The sequence below is a fragment of the Cinclus cinclus genome, chromosome 13, assembly GCF_963662255.1.
Source record: "Cinclus cinclus chromosome 13, bCinCin1.1, whole genome shotgun sequence".
Lineage (NCBI taxonomy): Eukaryota > Metazoa > Chordata > Aves > Passeriformes > Cinclidae > Cinclus > Cinclus cinclus.
The window spans coordinates 20830135-20858031 of record NC_085058.1 but is presented as its reverse complement, the minus strand read 5'-3'; the positions used below and the strand labels follow the sequence as shown (position 1 = coordinate 20858031).

Sequence of the window (27897 nt, the reverse complement as noted above, 5' to 3'; positions counted from 1 at the left end):
TTTCCCAAAGCCCCATCCCACCCACCCAGCCCCAGCGGATCCAGGCTGGGATGCAGCGGGATCGGCTGCCGGACGCAGAAGGGCAGAAAGAGCTCCAGTCAGAAGTTTTCCTTGGAAAAGGTGAAGCCGAAGCTCCGGCAGTGCCCATGGATGACCTTGGCCAGCCCCGCGGAGCCGCAGAAGAACACCTGGACCTTCCCGCGCCGCTCCGCCGCCACCTTGCCGAACACCTGGAATAGGACACGCTGGGATCCTCCATTCCCTTCCAACTCAGCCCATTCCATGATCCCTGGGCTGGATTACACAGTTGGAGTGAGATGATCTTAGTGGTCCCTTCCAACCCAACCCATTCCATTATTCCTTGATCCCATTCCTTGATTCTCTGATCTCATTCCATGATTCCATTCTGTGAGTGTCGTTCCATGATTCCATGTTCCTATTCGGTAATCCCATTCCATGACCTTCTGATCCCATTCCCTGACTCCATGATCCCACTCCCCAATTCCATGATCCCACTCCCTGATTCATTCCCTGATTCTCTGATTCCATTCCACGATTCCATTCCCCAATTCCATGATCCCACTCCCCAATTCCATGCTTCTATTCCCTACTTCCATCATCCCATTCCCAGACTCTCTGACCCCTTCCTTGGCACCCCTCACCCCCTCCCCCCCAGCATTCCCATTCCTTGGATCCGGGGATCCTGGCAGATGTGGGATGTGAATCCCTGACCTTGGCCCAGTCGGGGTGGCCGGGCTGGGTGCGGCTGCGGAGCCCGGAGATGGAATCCCGCTTTTCCTGTGCTGCCAGCAGATCCAGGGCCAGCTGCAGCCCCAGCGCCTTCACGTCCCCCTTGCCCAGCGCCGAGGTCATGTACAGGTGCAGCTCCAGGAACTTCCCTGGAATTTCAGGGATTCAGCCCCGCTGCCACGGATTGGGGTGAGGGTTTTCCTGGGAATGATGCCGGAAATTCCCGCTCACCTCCCGGCTCCAGATCCGCCTGCTCCGACTCCAGCTTGGCCAGGAGGCCGAGGAACCACTGCAGGTGCTGCTGATCCCGCGTGATCCAGATGAAATCCACCTGGGAGCGCAGGAGGGCCTCTGCTTGGGCACTCACCGGATCCCAACACCAAATCCTGGCACCAAATCCAGACGCTACCCCTGGACCAAATCCCAACACCAGATCCCGACACCAAATCCCAACAGTCACCAGATCCAGCCCCCATTCCCAAACCTCCCAGATTTGAGGGATGCTCCTGGGCTCTCCCCCGTGCAGCCCCATCCCAGGGCAAGCCAGGATCCCACATCCCCTCTTGCTCCCGTTCCCATTCCCACCTTCCGGAGCGTCATCTCCTCATCCCGCCGTTCCTCGCTCCAGGAGAAATGGCAGCTGGGGCAGCTCTGCTTCCGCCGCCGGTACCTGTGCAGGGACCCGCACCTCCTGCTCCTTCCCTCCTTTTCCTGCATTTCCCTTCCCATTCCTGCTTCTTCCCTCCTTGTCTTGTATTTTCCTGCCCATTCTTGCTCCCTCCTTTTCCTGCCCATTCCTGCTTCTTCCTTACTTTTCCTGCCCCTTCCTGTCCCTTCCTTCCTTCCTTCCTTCCTTCCTTCTCCTGCTCCTTTCTTCCCCTTTCCTCCCCTTCTCTCCTTTTCCTCCATTTTCCTGCTCATTCGTGTTCCTTTCCACTTTTTCCTTCCCCTTACCTCCCTTTCCTTCCCGGTGCCCGCCCCAGACCAAGCTCCCTCGAGCTCCATTCCCAAATTCCCAAGGAAAATCCTGATACCAAGGGAGGCCCCACCTGCAGCCATGGGAATGAATCCCAAAGACTGAATCCCAAGGACTGAAGGACAGCTCTACCTGGGCATCCATCCCAAATCCCCGGGATATTCCCAGATTCCCACCGGAACATGATGCTCTGCAGGATGGAGGCGAAGGGCGTGATGCCGATGCCGGCTCCGATGAGGACGGCGTGCTCCGAGGTGAAGATCCGCCGGCTCGGAGTTCCATAGGGACCATCCAGGAAGCACTGGGAGACATCCAAAGACAGGGAGAGATCCAGACTTGGAACAGATCCGGTAGTTCCAGGTGCTGTAACAGCTCCCAGGTGGAGGAGATCATGGGATTTGGGAATTCTCAGGGTTTTGTGGGAGCAAGGAATGGGTGGGAAGGATGGGAGTTTTCCTGTGGGGCAGGGTTTGGATCAGCCCCAGGTGGGATCATCCATGGACAGGGATCCAGGGATGGTGGGAACAGGGATGGGATGGTAGGAATGTGGATCCAGGGATGGGATGGTTAGAACACGGATCCAGGGATGGGATGGTGGGAACGTGGATCCAGGGAAGGGATGGTGGGAACAGGGATACAAGGTCACTCAGGAATGCTGATCCCAGCCCATTTCCCAGGATCCAGGAAAAACGGGAACATCCTCACCTTGACGCTGTAGCTCCACAGGGTCTCCCCAGGCCCAGAGCGCTGCAAGGAGAAGGGAGCAGTGATGATCCCCCCATTCCCAACCATTCCCAAAACTCCCTGGATTTGGGGCGCTTTCCCGCTGGGCTGCACACACAATTCCAGCTGCCAACCCCACAATAATATCCAAGGAATGTCTTTCCAAAGAGCTTTTTCAGGAGCTTTATCCCATTTGGGATCCACTCTCCTGTGGCTGGATCCCCTGGGATCAGGGCAGTGCTCACCCCCTGCTCCGGGTCCTTTCCCGGGAGAGCAGCTCCGGAGGCTCGGAATGCTGTCAGCTCCACAGCTCCATCCCTGCCAGAGGCCACGGATCCTTCCTGGGAACAGCAGCTGGGAATCAGCAATCCCAGGGATCTGCTGGGCCTCCCATTCCGTGGGGCACAATGTCCCATCAATCCCATTCCACGGGGCACAAAATCCCATCAATCCCAAATCCCACCATCCCATCCATCCATCCCAAATCCCATTCCGTGGCGTACAAATTCCCGTTCCATGGGACGTGAATCCCTCAAGGCTGGACGAGCAGGGAACGTTCATCCCGAGAGATTCCCCGGCTGCACACTGGGATGATCCCATGGGATCCATCCTCACCCAGCTGCACCCATCCCTTTGCCCTGATCCCAATCCCATAAATCCCACCTGTTCCCAGTGCCGGCTCCTGGGCTCCCTGTGGCTCTTCCCGGGTGGATTTGACTCCGGGCCATGCAATTCCAGCTGCTGGAAGTACTCGTAGAGCTTGGTGGTCCATTGGCCCCGCGCCCGGATGTGCAGCCAGAGCGTGTCTGTGGGAGAAATCCCAAAATCCTGGAATTCTCGGGACTGGGAAGAGCTTCAAACCCAGCTCGTCCCATGGAAGCACCTTCCATAACCCGGCTTGATCCCAGCCCTATCCGAGCTGGAAAAACAGATCCTGGGATGGAAGTCAGATCCCAAGGGTGGGAAACAGATCCCGAGTGGATGGAAAATGGATCCCGGGGGGATAGGGAAACATTCCAGGGATGGAAAACAGATCCCAGGGGTGGGAAACGGATCCTGGGGGATTGAAAGATCCTGGGGGTGGGAAATCAGATCCTGGGGGCAGGAAACAGATCCTGGGGTTGGAAAACAGATCCTGGAGGGATGGGAAATCAGATCTTAGGGGTGGGAAACAGATCCTGGGGGACTAACAGATCCCAGGGGGTGGAAATCAGATCCCAGGGGGGACGGGAAACATTCCAGAGGTGGGAAGTCAGATCTTAGGGGTGGGAAACAGATCCTGGGGACAAAAATCATTCCAGAGGTGGGAAATCAGATCCCGGGGCATGGGAAATGGATCCCAGGGGGTGGGAAATCAGATCCCGGGGGATGTTAAGGGAGAATTCCAGGGAAGTCTCCAGGGCAAACACGGCACCCGGCTGCTCCGGAGCGCTGCTGATGGAGAAGGGATGCCACTCGTAGGCGGCGATGGCCGGGATGTTCAGGTAGACGTAATCCCCCGGCTGGAAGCGGAAGGATTTCGGCCTCTGGATCACCAGGTGGGTCACCTGTGGGAAAATGGGAGCAGGAAAACTGGGAAAGTCCAAAGGATCCTTCCTACTAGTTCCTGTCATGGGAAGCGCAGTGGAAGTTCCGGGTTCTGGCTCCTGTTGGGTTTGTTTCCCATTCCCCATTCCCAGTTCGGACTGGGCTCAAATGATGGGGTTTTGGGAAAAAAAATTTCCCAGTTCCACGAGTTTTCATTCAAAAAAATCAGGAAAAAGGATTAGAAATAATAAAATAATTCCTTTTGCCTCCAAGCTCCAGCTTTTCTGTGTTTGTTTGTTCCTTCATTCCCAGGGTCCCAGGAGGAGGTGGGAAGTGAGACAGTGGGATTTGGGATGGATGGATGGGATTTGGGATGCGTTTCCACCTTTGGAGGGCTGCAGATTGGTGGTATTTGGGATGTTTGGAATGTGGGATGATGGGATGGATGGGATTTGGGATGTTTGTTTGAGATTTGAGATGATGGGATTTGGGATGCATTCCCACCTTGGAGGGCAGCAGCTTGGCCTCCAGGATGTGCAGATCCCCTGCCCGGCGCCACACCCAGCCCAGAACCTTCTCCAGGAAAAACAGGGAGCCAGGAATCAGGAACCACTTCCAGAAGTGGGGACCGTGAAGGAGCAGCAGGAACCACACGGAGATGTAGGAGAGGTGGCTCCAGTAAAAAACCTGGGAATGGGGATGGGATGGGAAGTGCTGGATCCAAACGGCGCTTCCTGGTCTGGGTATCCCAGTGGGAAAAGGCAGCACAAGGGAATCCTGGAATCGCTGGGAATTGTCTTGGAAAGGACCTTAAACCCATCCACTTCCAATCCCAACACCTCCCCCACTATCCCCGGCTGCTCCAGGGACACTCCCAGGGATCCAGGAGCAGCCCCAACTTCTGGGGGAATTCCATCCCAGCTCCTCCCAGGCAGGAATTCCATCCCAATACCCCCGTGGCACTGGGAAACCAACTCCCTGCGTCCCGTTGAGAAGAAAATCCCAGGAACCCCAAACCGCGAGTGTGGAGTGCCCAGGGATGTCAGGGTGCCCCCCTTCCCACCACGGCATCATTCCAGCCGGGAATTCCCATGGAATCACCTCGAAGTGGCCGCCGCGGCGCACGCAGGGGCTGGAGCAGAGGAGCATGGCCAGCAGCAGGGCGAGCAGCGCCAGCCCGGTCTGCGGGGCTGTGCCGGCCACCCCGCCCGCCCCCGGCCGAGCCCGCCCCAGGTACTCGCCCAGGGCCACCTGCCAGTCCCGCTGGGCCAGGCCTGGGGACAGAGGGACAGGGGGACACAGGGGGACGGAGGGACAGCTCAGCACGGCCCGGCCGTCACAACACCCTGCTGCCCAGCCGGGAGTGTCCGTCCGGGAATGCCCATTAAGGAATGCCCACCCGGGAATGCCCCGGTCCGTGCCTGGCACCGCGTCCCGGCTGTCCCGGGGGTGTTGGCACGGGGGAGCAGAGGTGGCCCCTTGGGGGGAGAAAGCCCCGGCACCCGCTCTGGGATGGGGGTTGGAGGCACCAGGATGTGGGATTTGGGAATGCCGGGATTTGGGATCCCGCTCGGGGTAGCGGCACCTCGGCTGCCCGGAGGGAGCCGCTAGAGGGGGATCACAACCCGCGGCTGCTGCGCCCGCCCCTTCCCCATCCCCATCCCCATCCCCGTCCCCATCCCCTTCCCCGTCCCCATCCCCGTCCCCATCCCCGTCCCCATCCCCGTCCGTGTCACGTCCGTGTCACGTCCCTGTCCCTCGCAGCCCTCCCGGCACGGGCACCGCTCCCCCAGGACATCCCCTCCTACTTGGGACACGGGAACCTTTCTTTGGGATCCCGGGATGCGGGAGATCCCATCCCCGGGATCCCGGTACACGACCCCGCCGCCCTGTCCCCGTGTCCCCGGCACTGACCCGCGTGTGCCAGGTGTGCCCCCGCGTGCGCGGTCGCCAGGGCCAGCACCAGGTGAGCCACGCGCTCGTGGCCCCGCACGTGCAGCTCCAGCGGGAACAGCGCGGCCAGAGGGGAACGGCGCAGCCAGGTCAGGGAACGGCGGAGCACCAGAGCCTGGGGACAGCGACGGGGACAGGGACAGGGACAAGAGAGAACAGGGGGTGAGGGCAGGGACCAGCGATGGGGACAGGGACGAGCAGGGGGCGAGGGGAGGGATCAGGGCAACCGGAGATACCGGGGGGTGGCGATTGGAATTGTATGGGGAAGTGGGAGATTCCAGGGGCAGTTGGAGATGGGAGACACCGGGAGATACCGGGGGGCCATGGGGCATGCTGAGGTGCAACTGGAAATTCCAGGGGCAATGGGAGATGCTGGGGAACAATGGGAAATTCCAGGGGGAACGGGAAATGCTGGGGGACCACGGAAAACGCTGGGGACAACGGGGAAAACTTCGGGCCAGCATTCCCGCTGAACATCCCGGGACTCTCCCACCCTTCCTGGTTCCCTGTCCCCCAAACCAACCCCCCCCCCCTCCCCCGGTGTCCCCTCGGTGTCCCCCCGGTGTCCCCCCGGTGTCCCGGGCACTCACGGCCAGCAGGGCGCAGTTGAGGTTCAGGCTCTGCCCGCAGCCCCGGGCCAGCGCCAGGGCGGGGCCGCGCTCCCGGTGGCCCAGGGCCCCCAGGGCGAGCAGGAGCGCCGTGATGGCGACCCAGCCCCCGAGGCAGCACAGGCCGGCCCGCTGATCCCTGCGGGATTCCCGGGAAAAGCAGCACAGGCCGGCCCGCTGATCCCTGCGGGATTCCCGGGAAAAGCAGCACAGGCCGGCCCGCTGATCCCTGCGGGATTCCCGGGAAAAGCAGCACAGCCAGTGCTCAGGGGGACTGGGAGGCTTCAGCCAGCTGGCGGCACTGGGAAAAAGGGAATGGGGGTTTGGATGGGAATTGGGAGCTGGGGAAGTACCAGGACAGGGTGGGACCCGGCCCTACAGCCAGAGTGGCAGCATCCCTGAATCCATCCCTGCACCCATTCCAAAAACCCAAACCCTGCACCCATCCCACATCATCCTAAACCATCCCAAAATCCAGACCTTGCCCCATTCCAATCCATCCCTGATCCAAACCCGGCCTCCATTCCAACCCCATCCCAAGTCATACCTGCACCCATCCCTGCCCTATCCCAAACCAGCCCAAAACCCAAACCCTGCACTCACCCCAAAATCCAGACCCTGCCCCATCCCAAACCATCTCTCATCCAACCCCAAACCTCTCCAGCTGCTCCCAACCCCATGGGATCCTTTCCCGGAAATCCCAGCGTTCCCCTTCCCACCTGATGCTCAGGTTCTCCAGGAGCTCCGGGAACGCTTCCAGCTGCTCCTGGAGCTCGGGGAAGGTGATGGAGCCGCTGCGATCCCGGTCCAAGGCCTGGAGCAGGGCCTGGCTCAGGGCTCCGAGCCGTTCCTCGGGAAGGGCCAGGGAGCTCTCCCGGAGACACCCCCGGAGCACCAGCAGCAGCTCCTCGGCGTCGATGGAGCCGCTCCCTGGAAAAGTGGGAGAATCCCGATATTCCACAGCCCCGTGCAATCACCTCCATCCCGATATTCCACAGCCCTACACAGTCATCTCCATCCCAATTTTCCACAGCCCCGTGGAATCATCTCCATCCCAATATTCCACAGTCCTACAGAATCATCTCCATCCCGATTTTCCAGTCCTAATCCGGGAATTTTCCTTGCAGGTTGGAAAATCCCAGATGAGTCAGGATCTGCTCCCAGGAATACATGATTGGATAATGGGAATGGCATCCAGGGGAGGCTCCAGTTGGATATTTGGGAATATTCATGGAAAGGGCAGCATTGGAAGGGGATCTGGGGACAGGGAATAGTTGGATTCAATCCCCAAGGGTTTTTCCAACCCAAACGATCCCAGTTTCAGGAAAGCAGGATGGGGAGTTGGGATTGGAGCGAAGCAGATCCCGCTCCTCCCAGCTGAGGGGAAATCCTGCAAAATCCTCAAGTAAGACCAATGGAATCCTTGACTTCCAGCTGGAATTTTCCCATTCCCACATGGAATGAGGGCAGCCAAACTTGGATGCTCGGAGAAGACCAAATCCCAAATTTCTCCCCGCCAAAAAACCCGTGACGAATCCCGTTTTTCTCCTCTCACCGTCCACATCGTACACCTGGAAGAGGAATCGGAGCTTTTCCGTGGAATTCCCGCAGAGCAGCCGGTGCAGCGATCCCAAAAACTCCTCTCGGCTCAGGGAGCCGCTCCCGTCGGAATCGAAGAGTGCGAAAAACCTCTCGGCAAAGAAGGACTGCAGGAAAAGCGGGAATGTTCCCATGGGTCAGGGATTCAGGGAATGGTCCCATGGGTCAGGGAATGTTCCCATGGGTCAGGGATTCAGGGAATGTTCAGTCCCATGGAGCAGGGAATCAGGGAATTCTCACTGATCCCTCCTCTCTTCCCCTGGATCCCATTCCCTCTTCCCACAGATCCCTCTCCTTTTCCCAGGGATCCCTTTTCCCAAGGATCCGTTTTCCCAAGGATCCCGCACCTCCTTGACCTGCAGGGCGGATTTGAACTCTTCCAGGCTGATTTCCTTCTTCTTCCCAGCGACATTCCCAAACTGTTTGCTCACCCAGCGCAGCCATTCCGTGTCCGCCGCTGCTCCCATGGCTCCGGAGCGATCCCTAAATCCCAACAATCCTTCTGGGGAGCTCCCAGCCCCATTCCAGAGGGCTCCTCTCATGGAGCATCCCAAAGCTGGATCCCGCTGGGATCAGCCGGGTTCCAGCAGTGCTGCCCGCCTGTGGAATCCCAAATTTCCATGGAGCTGCCGAGCCCAATTCCTGGGATAATCACAGGGTTCACACGGCCCTTGGGAGCATCCCTGGGGATTCCCTTTTTCCCAGAAAAGCCGAGCAGGGATCATCTCCCATTCCCATTCCCTTCTTTCCCATTCCCTCTCTCCCTTTCCCTATTTCTTTCCTATTTCCATTCCCTCCTGATTCCCATTTCCTCCTTTCCCATTCCCTTCTTTCCCTCCATTCCCTCTTTTCCCATTCTCTCCAAAATTCCTCCAGTCCCCCACGCTCCATGAAACCCATCAACACTTCCCAGCATCCCAGATTTCCCCAGGATCCAAAGGAAAATCGAATTTCCAGGAGCCTTTTCCCATCTCCAACCTCTCCCGTTCACCTCCAGCGGATCCGGAACGACTCCAAAGGGAAATCCTGGAAAAGCCCATGGCATTCCCGAGGAGCCGGATGGATCCAGCTGGGATTTCCCGCTGGAATAAATCCCAAATCCCCGCTCCCACCTCACTCCCATTGGCTCTCCTTTCCCAAATCCCGCCCAGCTCCGTGGCCCATCCCGATCCCGTTTTTTCCAGCTGGTGTTTATCCCTTTCCCAATTCCGTGTCCCATCCATCCCTCGGGAATTGTGTTCCTGCCAAATCCATCCGGAGCCGCCACCCAGGGGCTCCGCTCCCGAATTCCTGCCTGTCAGGAACACACCGGGAATGTCTTTTCCAGCTTCCAGCCTTTTATTCCCTCCGGAAGAAATCCGGCCGGGACGAGGTTGCCATGGGAATGTCAGGAGCAGACCCAGGGATGAAACATTCCCGATTTCCACATTCCAGAGGCAGCTGAACCCCCGGATCCCACCGGGAATAACCGGGAGGAGCTGCTGGAGCACAAAACTGGATCCCAAAAATTTCCAAGCATCCCCAGGATCTCGGGATAAATTGGATTAAATCCAGCCCTGTCCCCGTCCCAAATCCCGTTTTTTTCCGGGATCTCCACTCATTTATCCCACTATTTCTTGGATCCCAAAGGTTCTTTCCCTCATTTTCCCGCTGCTTCTCCAGCTCTTTGTGCTGTATCCGATTGCATCCATAGGGAAAAAAACTGGGAATTCTGCTCCAGGCGGGATTTGGGGATCCAAGGAATGGGAATTCCAGGTGGGAAAGTTTGGAATGGGAGCTCCATTCCCAACTTTTCCTTGGATTCTGTGGGATTTGCTCATCCTGAGGAATTCAATCCGTTTTTTGGTTTTTGGGTATTTTTTGTTTTTTTTTTTTTTTTACAGGAAACCACCCTCCATTCCCAGCTTTCCTTGGATTCCGTGGAATTTCTTCATTCTCGGGGATTTAATCCCTTTCCATCCCTGGTTTTTTTTTTTTTGTTTGTTTTTTTTTTGTTTTTTTTACAGGAACCACCTCAAATTCCCAATTTTTCCTTGGATATTCTGCAGCATTTCCTCACTCTCAGGAATTTCAGGAGCTCTTCCCGAATCAGGAGCTGCTGGAAACTCCTCTGGAAGCAGCTCCTGCTCCGGGAAATCCTGGAAAGGAGGGAAACTCCACATTCCTGTGGGATTTATCCCTGGAAAAACGCTGGGAATGGGCGAAATTCCCAAAAAGGAACAACCTGGAGTGGAATTCCTGGAAAAACAGCCAGGAAAAAACCCCCTCCGAATCGATCCCAGTGTGCTGGGATTTGAGCAGAATTCCCAAATTTTCCATTCCTTTGGAATCCTCTTGGGAGTTTTTGGGAATGGCTCCATCAGTCCTGCAGATTCTCCTCCAAAAAAATTCCTTGGAATTCTGCTATTTCCCAGTTTTCCCTTTTCTTGCCTCACTTCCAAAATCTTTTTTTTTTTTTTTTTTTTAATCCTTCAATTTCCTGGAATTTCCTACAAATTCTTTTCCCAGAAATTGGGGCTTCCCTCTTTTCCTCCCCCTCCATTTTCCCACAAATTTTCTCAGGAATTTTCCAAGGATCCCGGAAGTTTTATTCCCCGTTTTGTTTTTTTCTTTCTCATCCCCCTCATGGATTTCTGACAGCAAAAATTCCCCAAAATCCCAAAATTTTTCAGCCTTTCCCACATCTCAAGTGATTCAACTCCCAAATATTTGTGGATTCTACTTCAGACTTATTCCATTTTTCCATGTTTTCCACCCACATTCCCTGAATTCTGAAGGATTATCCCAGAATTCCTTGCATTTTTAACTCCTCCTGAACTTTTGGGGGATTTTACCAAACTCTCCCATTAATCCAGGCCAGTAAAGCAGGAAAATCTTGGAATATTCCATTAGAAAAACCGGGAATATTCCAATTATCCCACAAATTTTTCCCTGGAAAAAGAAAATACATTTACCAGCATTTTTTTTTAAAAAAAGCAGGAATAACATTTTCCAGCTAATTTTAGGGAATTTTGGAGCCATCCCAGAGTTTTTTCCCCTCATTTTTCACCTTTTTTTTCCACTCTTTTTTTTTTTTTTCCTTCAACTCACCTTTTCCTCATTGCTTTAACAGGATTTTCCCTTTTTTTTTTTTCCCCCCCTCTGGAATGCTGCAAAAATTCCGATTCTAAGGGGTTAAAAGACGAACTGGAAATTCCTATGGAATCCCAAGGGTGTTTTCCATGGAATTCCTGGATCCCAGGGATTTGTTTTATCCCAAAGTTCCCCTGTTGGGAATGCTGAGGGTGGGAATTGGGGGGAATTTTGGGAATTTTTTCCATTCCCAGGTGTGCAGAGCCAGAGTTGTTCCCAGTAATAAAAATAAAAAATAATAATAAAAAAAAAAAAAAAAAAAAAAAAAAAAAAAAAAAAAAAAAGGAATTCTTGGTGTGGGAAAACAAAGGGACATTCAAGGGATAAACAAACAATTCCCAGGGATTTTCCTTGGGAATTTACCCTGGGAATGTGGGAAAGGAAAAGGAGGATTCCCAAGGAATTTGGGGGGAAATCCTGGGAAAATAAAGGGAAAATCAAACAAGGAAAAAAAAATCCCACATATTCCTGTTAAGAAATTCATCCCATAACTTCAGAATTTCTGATAAACAAGGGAAAAAAAAATCCAGGAATTCTATTTAAAAATCCTGGTAAAAACCCATCCCATAAATTCAAAATTCCTGGTAGAATAAACAAGGGAAAAAAAAAAATCCCAGAAATCAGAAATTTCTGGCAAAAACTAACAAAAAGAAAGAACTCCACAAATTCCTGTTAATTTTTAACAGGGACAATTTCCCTAAATTCAAAATTCCTGTTAAAAATAAACAAGAAAAACTCCACAAATTCCTTTTAAAAATCCCCTTAAAAACAAACGCCACTAATTTCAAAATTTCTGGTAAAATAAACAAGGGAAAAACAAACAAACAAAAAAAAAAAAAACCAGGAATTCCTGGCAAAAAACAATCCCACAAATTCAAAATTTTTCTTAAACAGGAAAAAATCCCACAAATCCCATTAAAAATTCCTGCTAAAAACAAGGAGCCCTCGGATTCTTGCTAAAAAACCAATCCCATAAATTCCAAATTCCTGATAAGAACAAACCAGAAAAAAAAGAACCCAACAGTTCCCATTAAAAACCAATCCCACAAATACAAAATTCCTAGAAAAACGAACAAGGAAAAAAAAAAAACCAGGAATTAAGAATCAAAGAAGGAAAGTTTTACCCTGGAAAAACATCCCTTAAAATTTATTCCCAGTACTATAATTCCCAAATTCTTTTTTTTTTAAATTCCTAACCTCTTGGAATACAAATAATGGAAAGAGCAGCTTTGAACATGGAATTTTGGCTTGGAACTGGGAATAAATTCCCTCAATAATGGAAGAAAAAGGACTTTTCTGCACCTTCAAGCAATCAAAATCCACATTTTTCTTTGGGAAAAAAAAAATAAGAAAAAGCAGATCTGGATTCCCAGAAATTCCTTTTAAATCCAAGCGTGTCCCAGGGAATTTTTTTTTTTTCCAAGAGAAAAGTTCTTTCCCAAAGGTTTCCAGCAGCACCAGGAGCAAGAATTCCATTAAAAATTCCCGAAGATTCAGCCCAGGAGTCACCTCTGGACACACCTGGAAAGAAGAAATTAAACAGAGCTCAAATCAAATTCCGCCTCATTCCCAAATCCCAAACATTTCTGAAAGTTTGGAATATTAATTCCAATCAAGGATTTCTCAGCCAATCCCAAAATTCCATCCCCAAACCCTAAAACATCCCAAAAATCCAAACGTTTTGCCAAAATTGGAATTTTTACCTGCAGCTGGATCCAGCTTTTCCTGTCCCATTCCCAACGTAATTCCTGCTGCTTTCATCCACATCCCTGGAATTTCTCCATGCTCACAGCTGAGACTTTATCTCCATCCCGCCCTGTAAAACATGTGGATAAAATCAAGTTTCCCAATAATTTTTCCAAGGATTTTCAGCATTCCCTTGATGCTTTCCAACAGCTCTCCAGGATTTTCCAGCTCCGTGTTTTCCAGGGAAAACCGGCCAAGTCCCAGAAAAGCAGGAAAGGATAAACAGGAATTTCAGAAGGAATAAAAGCACTTTTTACCTGAGTTCTGCTCCAACTAATAGGAAGAGTTTGGAAATCCCAAAGTCCTTGGAAAAGAGCAGCTCTTGGGCTTGGATCCTCATCCAGCAGCACCTGGAATGGTTTGGGATGGGAAGGGATCACTCCCACTATCCCAGGCTGCTCCAAACCCACCTCGAACATTCCAGGGATGGAGCCCTGGGAATTCCAGCCCAGACAGGAATTCCTTCCCAAGACCCCACCCAAATCTCCCTTATCCCAATGGAAACTGTTCCCTGTGTCCTGTCCCTCCATCCTTCATCCCAATCCCTCTCCAGCTCTCCTGGAGCTCCTCCAGGCCCTGGAAAAGGCTCTGAGGATTCCTTGGATCCTTCCCTTCTCCAACATTCCCAGCCTAGCTCCGTCCTCATTCCCCCGTTCCTGGAGTATGTCGTTTTCCTTCAAAATTCCCGGGATTTGGCTTGGAAAGGATCTTACCCCCACATGCAGTCCCAATCCCAACACCTTCCCCTATCCCAGGCTGCTCCAGCCTGGCCTCGCACATTCCAGCGACGGAGCAGCCCCAGCTTCTCTGGAAATTTCAAAAATTCCTAATATCCCACCTCATTCCAGCCCGAATCCATCCCCTTTATCATGACATTCCAAAGGAAAATAAATAAATTTAAAAAAATCCCTTCCCAGCTTTCCTGGCGATTCCCGTCCTTGGCCTTGCCCCACCTCAGCACAGCCGGGCCCTGCTGCTCCTCAGGGACCTTCCCGGGGGGATCCTCCCGCCTTTCCCTTCTCTTCTGTTCCTTTTTCCTGTCCCTTCCCCTCCGGAGCCCCCTCTGAGGGTGGCCCGGCCGCTCCCCCTGCCCTCAGCGCCGCCTCCGCCCCACCGGGGTCCTTCCTTCCCGGTATTCCCGGGGAGCCCTTCCCGATATTCCCAAGCCCGGGAAGCGCCTCTCGCCCTCCGCTTCCCCTCCAGAGCCGCTCCCAGCCCTCTGAGGCGGCTCCGGGCCGCGGGGACCCCTCCGAGCACGGCCCGGCCGCTCTCCCTCCCCTCAGCGCCGCCGCCCCTCCCTCCATTCCTCGCTCGCTCCGCCCGCCGCCCGCCCCCCGCCGCCGGGGCCCGCGCCATTGCCCGCGCCATTGCCGTGCCTCGCTCCGCACCTTTCCCTCCCTCCTGGCTGCTCGCCCCTGGCCGGGCGGCTCCGGTTTGGCCGCCGCTCCCCGACCCGCCGCCTCCCCCAGGCTCGGGCGGGCCGCGGGCGCAGCGCGCACCGCACCCGGCGCGGCGGAGCCGCGACCGCTCCGTCCCCATCAGGCGGCAGCGCGGAATGAGCCCGGGCTCGGCGCCGGGCTGTCCCCCTGCCCGGCACAGCCGCTCCCCCATTGGCTTCCGCCGCGCCTCGCGCCGCTGATTGGCTGAGACGCGGCGGCGCTGCGCCGCGATTGGCCGATGGCGCCGTCAATCCCGGCGGAGCCCCCGGAGCGCCCGCCCCCGCGGTTATCAGGTTAGTGCGCGCCGCGGTGCTGCGCTCGGGCTTCCGAGCGGCGCTGGGCGAGCCCGAGTCCCTCCGCGCCCCGCGATCGGGGGGCTCTGCACGGGGTCACTGCGCCAGCCGAGCCGCGCACCCTCCGCGCCTGCCGCCAGCCACGGACATGGACATGAAGAAAAGGATCCACTTAGAGCTGCGGAACAGGACGCCCTCAGATGTAAGCAATGCAATGCTTCCCCCCCAAAAAAAAAAAAAAATTATTAATGCTAATAACGCTAATGATGAGAATAATAAAAAGGCATCCCACGGTTAAAATTTTTAATTTTTTTTTTTTTTTTTTTTTTTTTTGGCGGGGTGGAGCGTGCCAGGTGTTGGCGGGGCCGCTGCTGCCCTTGAGGTGCCTACCTGTGTGTGTGGGGGGGGGGGCTGCGCCCCCCGCTTTGGGCGCTCCGGGGACGTTCGGGGGCTCCCCGGGGCTGCTCCTGCCCGTGCCGGGCTGCGATGCCTCGGAGAGGGGCTGGCCGTGCATTAAATAAAAAATAAGTTGCTCGCTGCTCTCTCTCTCGGCGTGTTTAGTTGGCAAATATTTGTGCAGGGTGCTGGGCTAGGGAGAGGCAGGCAGGGACTGCCGAGTGAGTTGCGAATGGTTTAGTTTAAAGTGCGTCTTCATTTCTTTGCAGTGATCAGGCAAGAGAGACTGGGGAGCCATATTTGTAACTTTGTAGTCCTCATGAACGCGCCCTTTCTCTCTCTCTCTCTCTCTCTCTCTCTCTCCCTCTCTCTCTCCCTCTCTCCAGATGCTGAGAAGATAAAAGGAAAGAATTTTGAAACCGACGCTTAGCGTTGGTTGGGTTTGCTTTGTTTTTTTTTTTTCCCGTTGTTGTTTTTTTTTTGTTGTTGTTGTTGTTGTTGGGGTTTTTTTATTATTATTTTATTTTGCGGGCGATGGGGCATCGCCGCCGGTAGCGCGGGCGTTGAATAATAATCTTAATAATCATAAGAATAATAAAAAATAATACTGGAAGGAATCAACGCGCTCTCCACCCCCTCCATCCCCACACACGCACAAAAAGGCTGGATGTGTGTGCGTGTTTTTCCTTCTTCCCCCTTTCCCCCCCTTCCTTCCCCCGGGGCCGGACTTCAGGTTGTTGTTCCGCGTCTGGCGGAATAAACGGGGGACGGCGAAAAACTTTGGCAGGACAAAAAAAAAAAAAAAAAAAAAAAAAAAAACCAAAAAAAAACCCCACCAAAACAAAAACCCCAAAACCCCTAAACAAGCAAGAACATAACGAGGGGGAGGGTGGGGAAAGAAGCGAGAAATAGGAAAACCACCCCAAAAAAAGAGTGGGCGGGAGGGCAGGCGGGGAAGCCCCTTCCCCTCATTCCCCCGCTCCCTGTCCGCCCCGCCGGGCCCTCAGCGCTGCCCGGGGAGGCTTCACCGAGCCCCGGCCCCGCCGCGTGCCCCGAGCCGCCGGAGGCTGAGGGAAGGGGAGAGCCGGGGGCGAACGTACCTCAGCGGGACGCGGCGGCCGAACCGAGCGCGGTGTGCTCCGGAGAAAGGGAGAGGCGGGAGGGGAGAGAGAGAGAGAGGGGAGGAGGAGGGAAGGGGGGGGGGACGACAAAGGCGGGCGCGGAGCGGCGGAAGCTGCGCTTTAAAGTTTAAAAACTCCTGGGCGAGCAGGAGGAGGAAGAGGACGGGGCGAAAGGGAAAAGGAGGGGGGACTCAACGGCGAACAACCGGCATGGCCGGGAGGGGGGGTGGCTCCGTGAGGCGAGCGGGGCAGCGCCGCAGCGCAAGTAGGACGCGGCGCCATGTTCTGTGCTGCCCCCCCCCCCCCCCCCCCCCCCCGCCTTCCCCTCACGGCCGCCGCCTCCTCCTTCTCCTCCTCCTCCTCCCGCCGCCGTCGCTGCCTCGGCCGCGGGCGGCCCCGCGGGGCCGTGAGGGAGCCCCGCTGGCGCCGGGGCTGAGGCGCTGCGGAGGTTGCGGCGGAGCCCTCCCGACATGACGGGCGGCAGCGCTGCCATTTTGTCGCCCGGCCGCGGGGCGGGAGGAGGTTTCGTGAGGGCCGCGTTGGAGTAAAGAAAAAAATAAAATATATGTACAGTAATAATATAATAAAAAAGCTTTTTAGGAATTGTCTTGTAGTGAGTTTTTAGGGAAGTACGAAAGGGGCCGGGAGAGCCCCGCGGTTCGCCCCGAGTGAGGAGCGCGGATCGGGGAATCCGCCTCCTTCCTGGGCAGGGCCCTGTGGGGAGGCAGCGCTGGCGTTGGGAAGTGTTTTGCTCATTTTAATCCTATCTTTTTTTCCTTGTTTCCCCCTGGTTATTTTTTTCAAGTTTTTTTTTTTTTTTTCCCCTCACGATTTTTAAAGATAGTTTTCTGGTTTTGCTGAGTTTTGCCTCCCATTTCGCCTCGTCGCTGGAGGTTTCCTCCTCGTTTTAAACGCTGTTTAAAAACTGACTCCAAAAGGGATAAACTCAATTTTTCCCCCACCCCTCTTTTCCATGCTTGGATTTTGTGCTGTTTCCTCTCACTTTTGCCTCAAAAAAGAAAAAAAAAAAAAAAGTTGGGAAAACTCGGAGCCGGAGGGAGTTCCCTGCTCCTCAGGGCTGGGAATGGGCAGCAGGGAGCTGGAAAATCGGGATAATTTCCTTTCACTGCTTGGTTTTCCTTGGAATTCTCAGGGAATTTGGTGCCTTGATTTCCCCCGCCCCAAAGTTTTCTAAACCCCAATTTTCCAGGGTTTTTTTTAGGCAGAGAGGTGTAAATTCCAGCTGGGAATGTTGTTGTGTTCCGAGTGCGTGCACGTGATTTTGTGAATGAAGTTTGTGGGATGGATTTTGTTCCTTGAAAATATTAAAGGAAAATCCTGCTAATTCCACCCTCTGGAATTGGGATTTGGCAAGAGTAGTGATGCCATAGTCATTTATTCCTGGATTTCAGGAAGTTTTGGGTGGGCAGGATGAGTTTGGGAATTGTTTCCTTTACTTTTGAGTATTTGTCCGTATTATTCCCCAATTTTATGTGGAGTATCAAGAAATCCTGGGAAAATCCCCCTGAGTTTTGGGAATTTCCTTCAATTCTGTGCTGCTTTTTGATTTAATCTCTCCTGAAATCAGAATTAAATCCTTTGTTGTGGACGGGGTTTTGTGCTTTTTTCCGGAGCTGCTTTGGAATATTTTCCACCTGGGTCCCCTATTTTTTTTCCTATGGAATTCTGGGCTTTTCCATTGAATAATCCCAGAAAGTCGCATCCTAAAAATATCCTCAGGTGGATTCTGTGGAGAAATTCCTTCCTCAATTCCGTTTTCGTTATTTAATTTTTTACTCTTCCCTTTATTTTTTATATTAATTCAGCATCAGGAAAAAAAGTGTATTTTAGTGCTGGAAAACTGGGAAATTTTGGATGTTCAGGCAGTTTTTCCACCCCTAAATATTCCCGCTTTTTATGCCGTTGAGTTTCCTAATCACAGCAAAATGATGATTTTATTTTTCTCATTAATATAATTTTAATTATAATTAATTAATTTCAGTTAATTTCCTTCAGGAAGTGTTCACCTGGGCAGATCTTGGCACATTCCTGCTCATTCCCATCAGAAAATCCAGAGGAAAATCCAAATATTGGGAAGCAGGGGCGGGTGGGGGGGTTAAAATTAGGCTGAAAATTTGATTTAATGTGGGGAAAAGTTCCTTGATCAGCCCCAAACTCCATCAGAACCTTTGGAATTTCCCCCAAAAAAGGGAATTCTCAGGAGGCAAAAACAAAATCCAACAGAATAGCGAAAAAAAAATGGGAAAAACAACTGAGAGGGGAAAGAAAAAAAACAAAACAAAACAAAGTTGGTTTAAATATATTTCTAATTTTAAAGGGAATTTTCCACGGATTTTTCCCTGTGGAATTAAAATTTCCAGGGGAAAATAAAGAACCAGGAATGAGAATATTGGGAATTTTAGAGGCAGGATTGGGAGGAATAAAAGTCCAACTTTGATCCCTGAGGGAATCCCATGGATCAGAGGAAAGGGGGAGACTTTGGCTTTTTTTTCCCTGGTTTTTCCTGGAAAAAAAAAGGGAGAATTAGGAAGGGATCTTGCTGAAATTCCTTCCCTAATGCCAGGGGAGGCTCAGGTAGGACATCAGGAGGAATTTTTTCATGGAAAATGTGGATAAACATTGGAAAGGGCAGCTCTTGTGGAATTCCCGTCCCTGGAAGCGTCCAAGGAATTCCTGGATGTGACAGAGCTCTGGGATCAGGCACAGCTTGGACTCCATCCTGGATGTCTTTTTCCAACCTCAGTGATCCCAGAATGCTGGAAGTTCCAGTTCTTGGTGGGATTTTCCAAGGAAGTTGCAGCAGAGGAGGAATTCTGATGGGAATTTTGGGAAAGCCAGGATCAGTTTGGAGTCCGGTTGGAGCTTCCTGGGATGGGAATTTGGTGCTCCCAGAAAAGGTTTAATCCCGGGAAGGTTGGATTGATGCCTGCATTCCATTAATTTTTCCAAGGATTCTCTGATTCCAGGTTGGAATTCCAGCTGGATGAGCTGGTGTGAAAGAGGAGGGAATGGAGCGTGTTCCCAAGGATCCTGGATTTCCTCAGAAATCCTGGATTCCTCGGATCCACCTGGGAACTGCTGAAGGGAACAGGATTTCTTGGATAGGGGGAATTCCCATAAACTGGAGCTTGGAGAAAGCCTAGAAAATTTCCGGGAAGTCCCGGCAGCTGCGGTGTCGCTTCCATCCGTTCCAGTGGAATTCTGATCCCAATCCCAGTATCCCTGTTAATCTCATCCAGTCCCTTCCCTGCCCCTGCTGTGGGATTCTCTGGGCTGGATGGTTCCCAGGATTTCCTGGGAATTGGGTCGTGTTCCTTGGCCATTTTCCAGCACCCGTCTCTCCCTGCCTCGGGATTTTTGGGATTCTCTTCCCAGCCCATTCCCAGCCAGGAGATGCTCATGGATGACTCAGTATTAGAAATCAATCTATCCCATCTCAGATATTCCCAATGGGAATTTGGTATTCCCAGGAAAGGTTTAATCCTGGAAGAGTGGTGGGATTGGATTGGTGCCTTAGTGGTGTTTTCCAGGGATTCTCTGATTCCAGTTGGGAATTCCGGTTGGGATGAGCCGGTGGGAAAGAGCGTGTTCCCAAGCGTCCTGGGTTTCCTCAGGAATCAATTTATCCCATCTCGGATATTCCCAAAAAAGCCCCGGAGTGCTGTATCCAAATCCCGTGGGGTTTGGGGAAGGAATTCCATCCGCTGCTTATCCCGGGGCAGGAAAAGGATGGGAAAACCTTGGGAATTCTCCCATTTCCCTGTGGAGTCGGCTTCTGCTCCGGGTCAGCTCCTCATTCCTGAGCAGCAGCAGCAGGTGAGGATCCCCCTGGAATGGGAATCCCACGGAATGGGAATCCCCGGTGGCCACGGGCCATGGCACCTGCTGCCCTCCCTGCCCTGGGCAGAATTCCAAGGGCTCCGGTAAAAAACCTGGAAGAGCTCCGGAGCCGTGGCCAAGCGGACACAGGGGAGCTGCCGGCGGGTATTCCATGGAATCCTTCCCTGTTTCCCACAGGGAATGGGATCGCTTGGAGCTGCTGTGGGGTTGGATCAGGGAGAGCTTGGAATTGCAGCTGGAATTTAATTAATTAATTATTTTAATTAGGTTCTTGAGCTTGGGGGATTTTGGGATGATCTTGGAGCAGGGGTTGGTTCATCGGAGCGTCTCCGGTAATCCCGGGATTGAGTAGGAAGCTCATCCCAAGTTTTTGTTGGTCACGTTCCAGGTGGGATTAGAATGAGAAATTCAGGGGATTTCTCAGCTCCGGTTGGAATTTTGGGGGGGACAAATCCTTGGAGTAGTTCCCTGTTGGAAGTGCTGCGGAATGCCTCTCACAAAGCCTCTCCTCTTTGAAATTCCGAGATTTTATGGGAAGGGAACGTGCCATGGAAGAGCTGTGAGGTGTTGGGGAAAATAATCCCAACAAATCCACTTCTTCCTCCTTCGGCACACCTGGATTTCATTGGGGATTTTTTTAGGACATGGAGCCATCCTGGAATTTTGTTTGGAATGCTGTCGTTTGCAGGGATTCGGGGCGTTACCACCCACACGATGTTGCTCTTGGGAAGGGTTGGGAATGTGCTCTGCTCTTCCCAAACTTTCTCTGAACTCATCCAAGCTTCCCAAACGTGGCCTCTTGGATTCCAGGGGCTTTCTCCGTGGATTTGTTGGAATTGTGCCTTTGCCCAGTGCTGGAAACAGGGAAGGAGGGAATGTGGCGTTTGTGCAGCAAACTTCCTGAAAAGCAGGGAGGGGAAAAAAAAAAAACAAACAAACCTTCCCTAAAAAATTCCACGGAGAGGTTGGAATGGGATGATCCTTGAAGTCCTTTCCAACCCAAAACATTCCAAGGTTCTAAAAAAAATGCAAATTAAAAGAGGGGAAAAAAAAAAAAAAAGGCAGTTGGGTCATTTGCCTTCGTGCCAAAGGGTTTTCCATGGTATCCAAGATTATTTCCAGCTTTTCCTTAAATCTCTGCTCTGTGCATGAGGGAACTTTTGTTTGATCCACTGGTTTTGTGTCCTATTCCCTGTTTTCCAGGGAAATCCCAGTTCCTGGCTCAGGGCTGGAGCTGTTTGTCCCTCAGTATTTTATCCCAAACGGAGAATCCTGATAATTAAACACCATTGAGAGAAAAAAATCCACGAGTTTTCCACCTAAATTTCAACCCAATGAGTAATTTAGAAATTTATTTTGGGGTTTTTTTTTTTCCCCCCCTCACATGAGGGTAAAAAATCTTTTTATTTATCCCCAGATGGATCCTCTGGAGAATCCTGATAATTAAACAGCATTGAGGGAAAAGATCTGTGAATTTTCCTTATTTTGGTGGGATTTCTATCTGAATTCCACCACAATGAGTAGTTTGGGAGTTTATTTTGGGGGAATTTTGTGATTTTTTTTTTTTTTTTTCCCCCCCTCACATGAGGGAAAAAAACCCTCCTTATTTATCCCCAGATGGATCCTCTGGAGAATCCTGATAATTAAACAGAATTGAGGGAAAAGATCCGTGAATTTTTCCTTATTTTGGAGTGATTTCTATCTAAAATCCACCACAATGAGTAGACTGGGAATTTATTTTTGGGAATTTTGTGATTTTTTTTTTTTTTCCCCCCCTCATTATTTGGGATCAGGAGCACTACCTCAATCTTGACTTTCTTCTCAACACAATCCCAAACTCCTGCATTTTTTTTTTTTTTAATTTTTTTATTTTTCCCTGCTGGAAACCTCCCGATTCTTCCTAACACCCTGAAATCCCTTCTGTTTTTCCCGGATTTTTTTTCCCTTTTCCAGGTGAAAGAGCTCGTTCTGGACAACTGCAGGTCGTACGAAGGGAAAATCGAGGGCCTCACGGATGAGTTTGAGGAGCTGGAATTCCTCAGCACAATCAACGTCGGCTTAACCTCAGTTGCAAACTTACCAAAGTTAAACAAACTTAAGAAGGTAAATCCCACTTCTCCCCGAGACAAATCCTTCTTTTAGTTGTTTTTTTTTTTTTTTTTTTTTCCCCTTCAAAGTGTCTGGAATGGGATTGGGTGGGATTTTTGAGGATGTTTTTGGTTTTGTTTTTTTTTTTTGTTTGTTTGTTTGTTTGTTTGTTTTTGTTTTTTTTTTTTTTTTTTGGTTTTTTTTTTCGGGATTTTTCCAGCTCGAGCTGAGCGACAACAGAATCTCAGGAGGCCTGGAAGTGTTGGCAGAGAAGTGTCCGAACCTCACGCACCTAAACCTAAGTGGGAACAAAATCAAGGATCTCGGGACAATAGAACCTCTGGTGAGTCGGGATTGCTCCCAAGAATGGGATTCTATTCCCGTTCCAAACCCTTGGAATTCCTTCCTCTAGCCCAGCTTGCTCCAGGCCTGGCCTTGGGCACTTCCAGGGAATGTCACTCCTGGGATCTGTGCCAGATCATTCCTTCCCAAAATCCCAGTTATTCCTGCCCCCTGCATCCCAAGTCCTGGGGAGTTTCTGCTCCAAGGAATGGGATTTATCCCATTGCAAACCCCTTGGAATTTGTTCTTCTATCCCAGTTTGCTCCAGGCCTGGCCTTGGGCACTTCCAGGGAATGTCACTCCTGAAATCTGTGCCAGATCATTCCTGCCCAAAATCCCAGTTATTCCTGCCCCCTGTATCCCAAATTCTGAAGAGCTCTGGTTTTGCTCCAAAGAATGGGATTCATCCCATTCCAAACCCTTGGAATTCCTTCCTCTATCCCAGCTAGCTCCAAGCTCAGCCATGGTCACTTCCAGGGAATGTCACTCCTGCAGTCTGTGCCAGATCCTTCCTTCCCAAAATCCCGGTTTTTCCTGCCCCCTGTATCCCAAATCCTGAGGAGCTGGTTTTGCTCCCAGGCACTGGGATTTGTTCCTCTGTCCCGGCTTGCTCCAAGCCTGACCTTGGGCACTTCCAGGGAATGTCACTCCTGGAATCTGTTCCAGGACTCTTCCCCCTCATTCCTTCCCAAAAATTCCCAGCCAATCCCGGGATCCGGGCCGCATCCCAGATCCCTGTCCCTGCTCCCGCTGAGCCGCTGCTTCCCTCTAGTGGCTGCCGGGCCGGGCTCCCCCATTCCCGGCGGGAATCACCGCAGCTTCCCAGGATTCCACGGGCTCCGGATCCATCTCCAGGCACAAGAATTCCCATTAAAATCCTTCCAGGAGCAGCTTCTTCCCGGATCTCATTTCCTGCAGCACACAGAAAAGGCAGAGCTGTTAAACTCTGGAGAAGCCTGGAAGTGTTCCCAGTGCTCCCAGCTCTCCCAGTTTTCCCATTTCCAGGCCTTTTTCCTGAGTGGATATTCCCTAAGAATTGATATTTCTTATCCATGGATAAGCCTTGATACAAATACTCAATTCCTTTGGATTTTATTTTTAGGATTTCCAAGTTCTGTGGGCAGTGCAGACTTCCCCCCCGCCCCCCCCCCCCCCCAAAAAAAAAAATCCGCAAAACCCCCAGGAATTAAATTCTTATTCCATTTCCATGGTTTTGATTTTTCTCATTTTCCATAATATAATTAAAAATAATTCCATTTTTTTAACCTCTCTTAGCCAAGTTCTTGTGTCCAGATGCTCCATTCCTGCTTCCACCTTCAAGAACTCCTTTGGGATCATTCCCTGGCCACCAGTTATTCCCTTGGATTTGGGAGCTGCAGGACTCCAGGGAGAGCCTTCCCCATGCCAAATCCCAGGCATTTCTCCTGGAATTCCTGGCTTTCTGCATGGAAGCATTTCAGTTTTCCGAGCGGTTTTTTTTCCTGGATTAGGGGCAGAAATTCCAGAGGGAGCTAACTGGGAAAAGAGGGGAGGAGTTGGTTTATTCCAAGGTCGGGCAATTTGGGATATTTTTAATAGAAACTCCATTTATTTATTCTTTTTCCATGCCTGCCCCTTCCAGGGAGCACCAGGGAATCCCTTGAGCACATTCCCTGTGGGATCCTTACCTTTGGAGGTAAGGGTTAGGCAAACCTTCCAAAATCCCCCTTTTTTTTTTTTTTTTTTTTTTTTTTTTTTTTTTTTTTTTTTACCCCCCCAGAAAAAGTTGGAAAACCTGAAGAGCTTAGACCTGTTCAACTGTGAGGTGACCAACCTGAACGATTACAGAGAAAACGTCTTCAAGCTGCTGCCACAGCTGACGTACCTGGACGGATACGACGGGGACGACAAGGAAGCGCCGGATTCCGACGCCGAGGGATACGTGGAGGGGCTGGATGATGAGGAGGAGGATGAGGACGGTACGGGAGAGGGGATGAGGGGATGAGGGGAAGGAATTGAGAGGGGGGATGAGGAAAAAGGACCTGAGGGGATGAGGGAATTGAGGGGAGGGGATGAGGGGAAGGAATTGAGGGGAGGAATTAGGAAAAGGACCTGAAGGGATGAGGGAAGGAATGAGAGGATTGAGGGGGTTGAGAGGAGGAATGAGGAAAAGAGCCTGAGGGAATGAGGGGAAGGAGTGAGGGAATTAAGGGAAGGAATGAGGGGATGGGATGGGAGGATGAGGGGATGGGATGAGGGAATTGAAGGGAGGAATGAGGAAAAAGACCTGAGGGGATGAGGGAATTGAGGGGATGGGATGAGGGAATGAAGGGAGAAGTGAGGGGAAGGAATGACAGAGTGGGGAAAAGGAGTGAGGGAATTGAGGGATGGTATGAGGAAAAGGATCTGAAGGAATGATGGGATGGGATGAGGGAATTGAGGGGAAGGAATGTTGGAATTGCAAGGATGAGGGGAAGGAATGAGGGAATTGAGAGGAGGAATGAGGAAAAGAACCCGAGGGAATGGAATGACTGAATGGGGGAAGGGGTGAGGGAATGAGGGGAGGAATGAGAGGATGGAGGAAGGAGTGAGGGAATGAGGGCAAGGACCTTGGTGTCCTGAGCGAATGAGGAAAAGAACCCGAGTGTCCCAAAAAATTGAGGGAATGAGGAGAAGGAAGGAGCTGGGTGTCCTGAGGGAATGGTGAGGAGGAGCTGGGCAGGGCCTGAAGGAGCAACTTCCTCAGTTTTATCCCTAGTGAAAGACCGGGACGACAAGGAAGCGCCGGACTCCGACGCTGAGGGATACGTGGAGGGCCTGGATGACGAGGAGGAGGATGAGGACGGTACGTGGGATGTGCTCCATGGAATTCCTGCATCCTGAAGGAATGAGAGGAGGAGCAGGTGGCAGGGCTTGGAAAATCCCATTCTTCCATCTGGGAATGGAGGGGTGGGATCAGGAAGGAGCCGAGGGAAGGGACTGAAGGAATTATGGGAGCAGGGATAAGAAGGAACGTTCTGGAATTGCAGAAATCCTCATGGAAAAGGGTTTCCGTGGGCATGGAAAAGAAACAGGAATTAGGGAGTTGCTCCATGAGGGGAGTGCATGGAAAACACCAGGGAGCTCCAGTTAATTCCCAGATCTGAGGAAGGAACAGCCTGGAATTCCAAGGAATTCCAGGGAATGCCAGTGCTGTAGGCACCACCTTTCCCAGGCTGCCCTGGGAGCCATCCCAGGATGAGGATTTGGCTGATCCCGGGGAATTTTCTGGATTCTCCCATTCCAGCAGCACAGCAGAAGCAGAAAAGCTGGATGTGCACTTTTCCTGGGAATGCTGAGTGGGAGCTCTGGGAAGGTTCCCACAAGCTCCCAAACACATGGAAAACACTCCAGGGGCTTGGCACTTCCCAGATTTCTGCTGGGAATGGTTGGATTTGGGGGGGGGCTTTCCTTTTGGGAATCACCCCGAAGGCTGGAATTTTGTGTCCATGGGAAGGCTCCTGATGGATGATGGGATCCATTTCCATCCTTTTTCCATCCATTCCTGGAAAAGATGGGATTCCCAAGCTCACAAATTCCCAAAGGAATTCTCCCCTCAGATTCCCAGATTTTTGGGTGGAATTATTAAAAGAAAACCTCCACACTTTTTCCATGTATTTTGTTTTTCCAGAGGAGGAATACGACGACGACGCTCAGGTAGTGGAAGATGAGGAGGAGGAAGAGGAGGAGGAGGAAGGGGAGGAGGAGGATGTGAGCGGAGAGGAGGAGGTGAGACTTGGAATTCCGCCTCTGGAATCTGCGGGATGCGGCTGGGCAGGAAATCCGGGATCTGAGGAATTTTAGGGATTTGCTTTGTGCTGGGGTGGATGAAGCCTGGGGGGGGGGGGTGGGGGGGAAATATGGGATTGGAAGGGATAAAGGGATTGGTGGAAAAATGGGATTTTAGGGGGGGAAATGGGATTTGAGGGGGCAAAAAAGGTTTGGGAAAGTGGGATGGGAGGAAGGACAATGGGATTGTTGAAGGAAAACTGGGATTATGGGAGAAAATGGGATTCTAGGAAGAGGGAAAATGGGAGTCTAGGAATTTGTTTTCCCATTCCTCCAGCCCTAAATCCCTTCCTGCCTCTTTGGAATATTCCTGAGCCTCCTCAATCCCGCTCAGAGGTTCTGGATCAATCCCACTCCCATCGATCCCAACCCAGTTTTCCTAAACTCTGGAATGGCACATTCCCACATTCCCAGCTCCCCGGGGTTGATTCCCTGGGATTTCAGTGCCAGCTCCTGCTGTTCCATAAAAACTGGGAATACTGGGAAGCAGCTCCTTGCTGAGGGCATTCCAAGGACTTTCCCTCCTTGGAAAATGGGATCTTGGGAAAGCTCCTGGGCTGATCCCAAGCTTTTCATCCTGGTTTTTCCTGGAATTCCAGGAGGATGAGGAAGGCTACAACGACGGCGAGGTGGACGACGAGGAGGACGAGGAGGAGCCTGGTACGGAACCAATCCCACTTTTCCTAAGTCAAAAACCACCTCAGTTCCATGGAAAATGGATTTCCTGGAAAAGCAGGAATGTGGCTCCTGGAATAATGGGAATTCTTTCTTTTTTTTTTTTTCCAGAGGAAGAGCAGGGCCAGAAGAGGAAACGAGAGGCTGAGGATGAGGGGGATGAGGACGACTGAGCAGCTTTTCCCTGGAAAAAATTCCCTCTTGTGATTTGACTGTTTTTATCCCGGAATTCCCCCTTTTCCCACTCCCGACCCTTTGGATTTCCTTTTCTTTTCCTGTTTTTTCTTTTTTTGTTTTGTTTTGTTTTTTTTGTTTTGGGTTTTTTTTTTTTGTTTGTTTGTTTGTTTTTTTGGGTTTTTTTTTTCCGGATTGTAACGTTGCTGTGGGAACTGAGCGGGAGCAGCGAGGGTGGGAAGGGAATAAAATCCTATTTTTACTGCCGCTCCTCCTCCGATTCTTTGGGAATCTTTTCCTTGGATCCTTTTCCTTGAATCCCTGGAACTGCGAGAGTTGAGTAGGAACCGAGTTGGGAATTCTTGGAGCGGAGCTTGGACATCCCAGAAGCAAAACAAGGAGAAAAACAGAGTTGAAATCCATGGATGAGCCAGGATTTCCCCACCTCTGCCATTCCCAAATCCGTGTTTTTTTGGGAATGGCAGCCAGGCCTCCTTCCTTGGGTGGCAATGGTGCCTTGCTCCATGGGTTTTTTTGGTTTCTTTCTTTTTTTATTTTTTTATTATTTTTTTGGGGGAATGCTGCCGTTTCCAGCCCCTTTTCCCAACTTTGGGAATTCCCTCTTTGTAAATAGTGACCAAACATTGGTTTTTTTGGTTTTTTTTTTGTTTTTTTTTTTTTTTTTGG

General features: G+C 51.7%; 2 protein-coding genes and 1 long non-coding RNA gene across 14 annotated transcripts; 1 reads left to right on the top strand and 2 right to left on the bottom strand.

The window, feature by feature from the left end:
- Positions 1-98: 98 nt before the first annotated feature.
- NOX5 (NADPH oxidase 5) lies at positions 99-8603 on the bottom strand. Its single transcript, XM_062501157.1, has 15 exons — positions 8484-8603; positions 8093-8243; positions 7257-7467; positions 6520-6838; positions 5891-6044; positions 5078-5250; positions 4481-4663; positions 3864-3996; positions 3113-3255; positions 2432-2767; positions 1903-2027; positions 1336-1420; positions 982-1081; positions 733-899; positions 99-230 (listed from the first exon to the last, which is right to left on the bottom strand). Exons 1-15 carry the CDS (start codon positions 8601-8603, stop codon positions 99-101), a joined length of 2532 nt encoding a protein of 843 aa, XP_062357141.1.
- A 4027-nt stretch (positions 8604-12630) lies between these two features.
- Positions 12631-16330, bottom strand: LOC134049389 (uncharacterized). Of its 2 annotated transcripts, none has more exons than XR_009933604.1 (4): positions 16243-16330; positions 13272-13364; positions 12972-13084; positions 12631-12789 (listed from the first exon to the last, which is right to left on the bottom strand). It is a non-coding gene; the product is annotated as an uncharacterized LOC134049389 (long non-coding RNA). The 2 variants fall into 2 exon arrangements; XR_009933605.1 differs by lacking the exon at positions 16243-16330 and adding an exon at positions 14403-14720.
- On the top strand, positions 14769-27477 carry ANP32A (acidic nuclear phosphoprotein 32 family member A). 11 transcript variants are annotated; one of them, XM_062501803.1, is made up of 8 exons: positions 14769-14948; positions 22078-22227; positions 22433-22555; positions 24314-24512; positions 25298-25389; positions 26245-26283; positions 27003-27021; positions 27154-27477. In XM_062501803.1, exons 1-8 carry the CDS (start codon positions 14895-14897, stop codon positions 27207-27209), a joined length of 732 nt encoding a protein of 243 aa, XP_062357787.1. In that variant the 5' UTR covers positions 14769-14894; the 3' UTR covers positions 27210-27477. The 11 variants fall into 11 exon arrangements, with proteins under 11 accessions (XP_062357787.1, XP_062357778.1, XP_062357777.1 ...); XM_062501794.1 differs by having other exon boundaries at positions 25292-25378; positions 26204-26301; positions 26961-27021; positions 27148-27477; XM_062501793.1 differs by having other exon boundaries at positions 25280-25378; positions 26204-26301; positions 26961-27021; positions 27148-27477.
- The last annotated feature ends 420 nt before the right edge of the window (positions 27478-27897 follow it).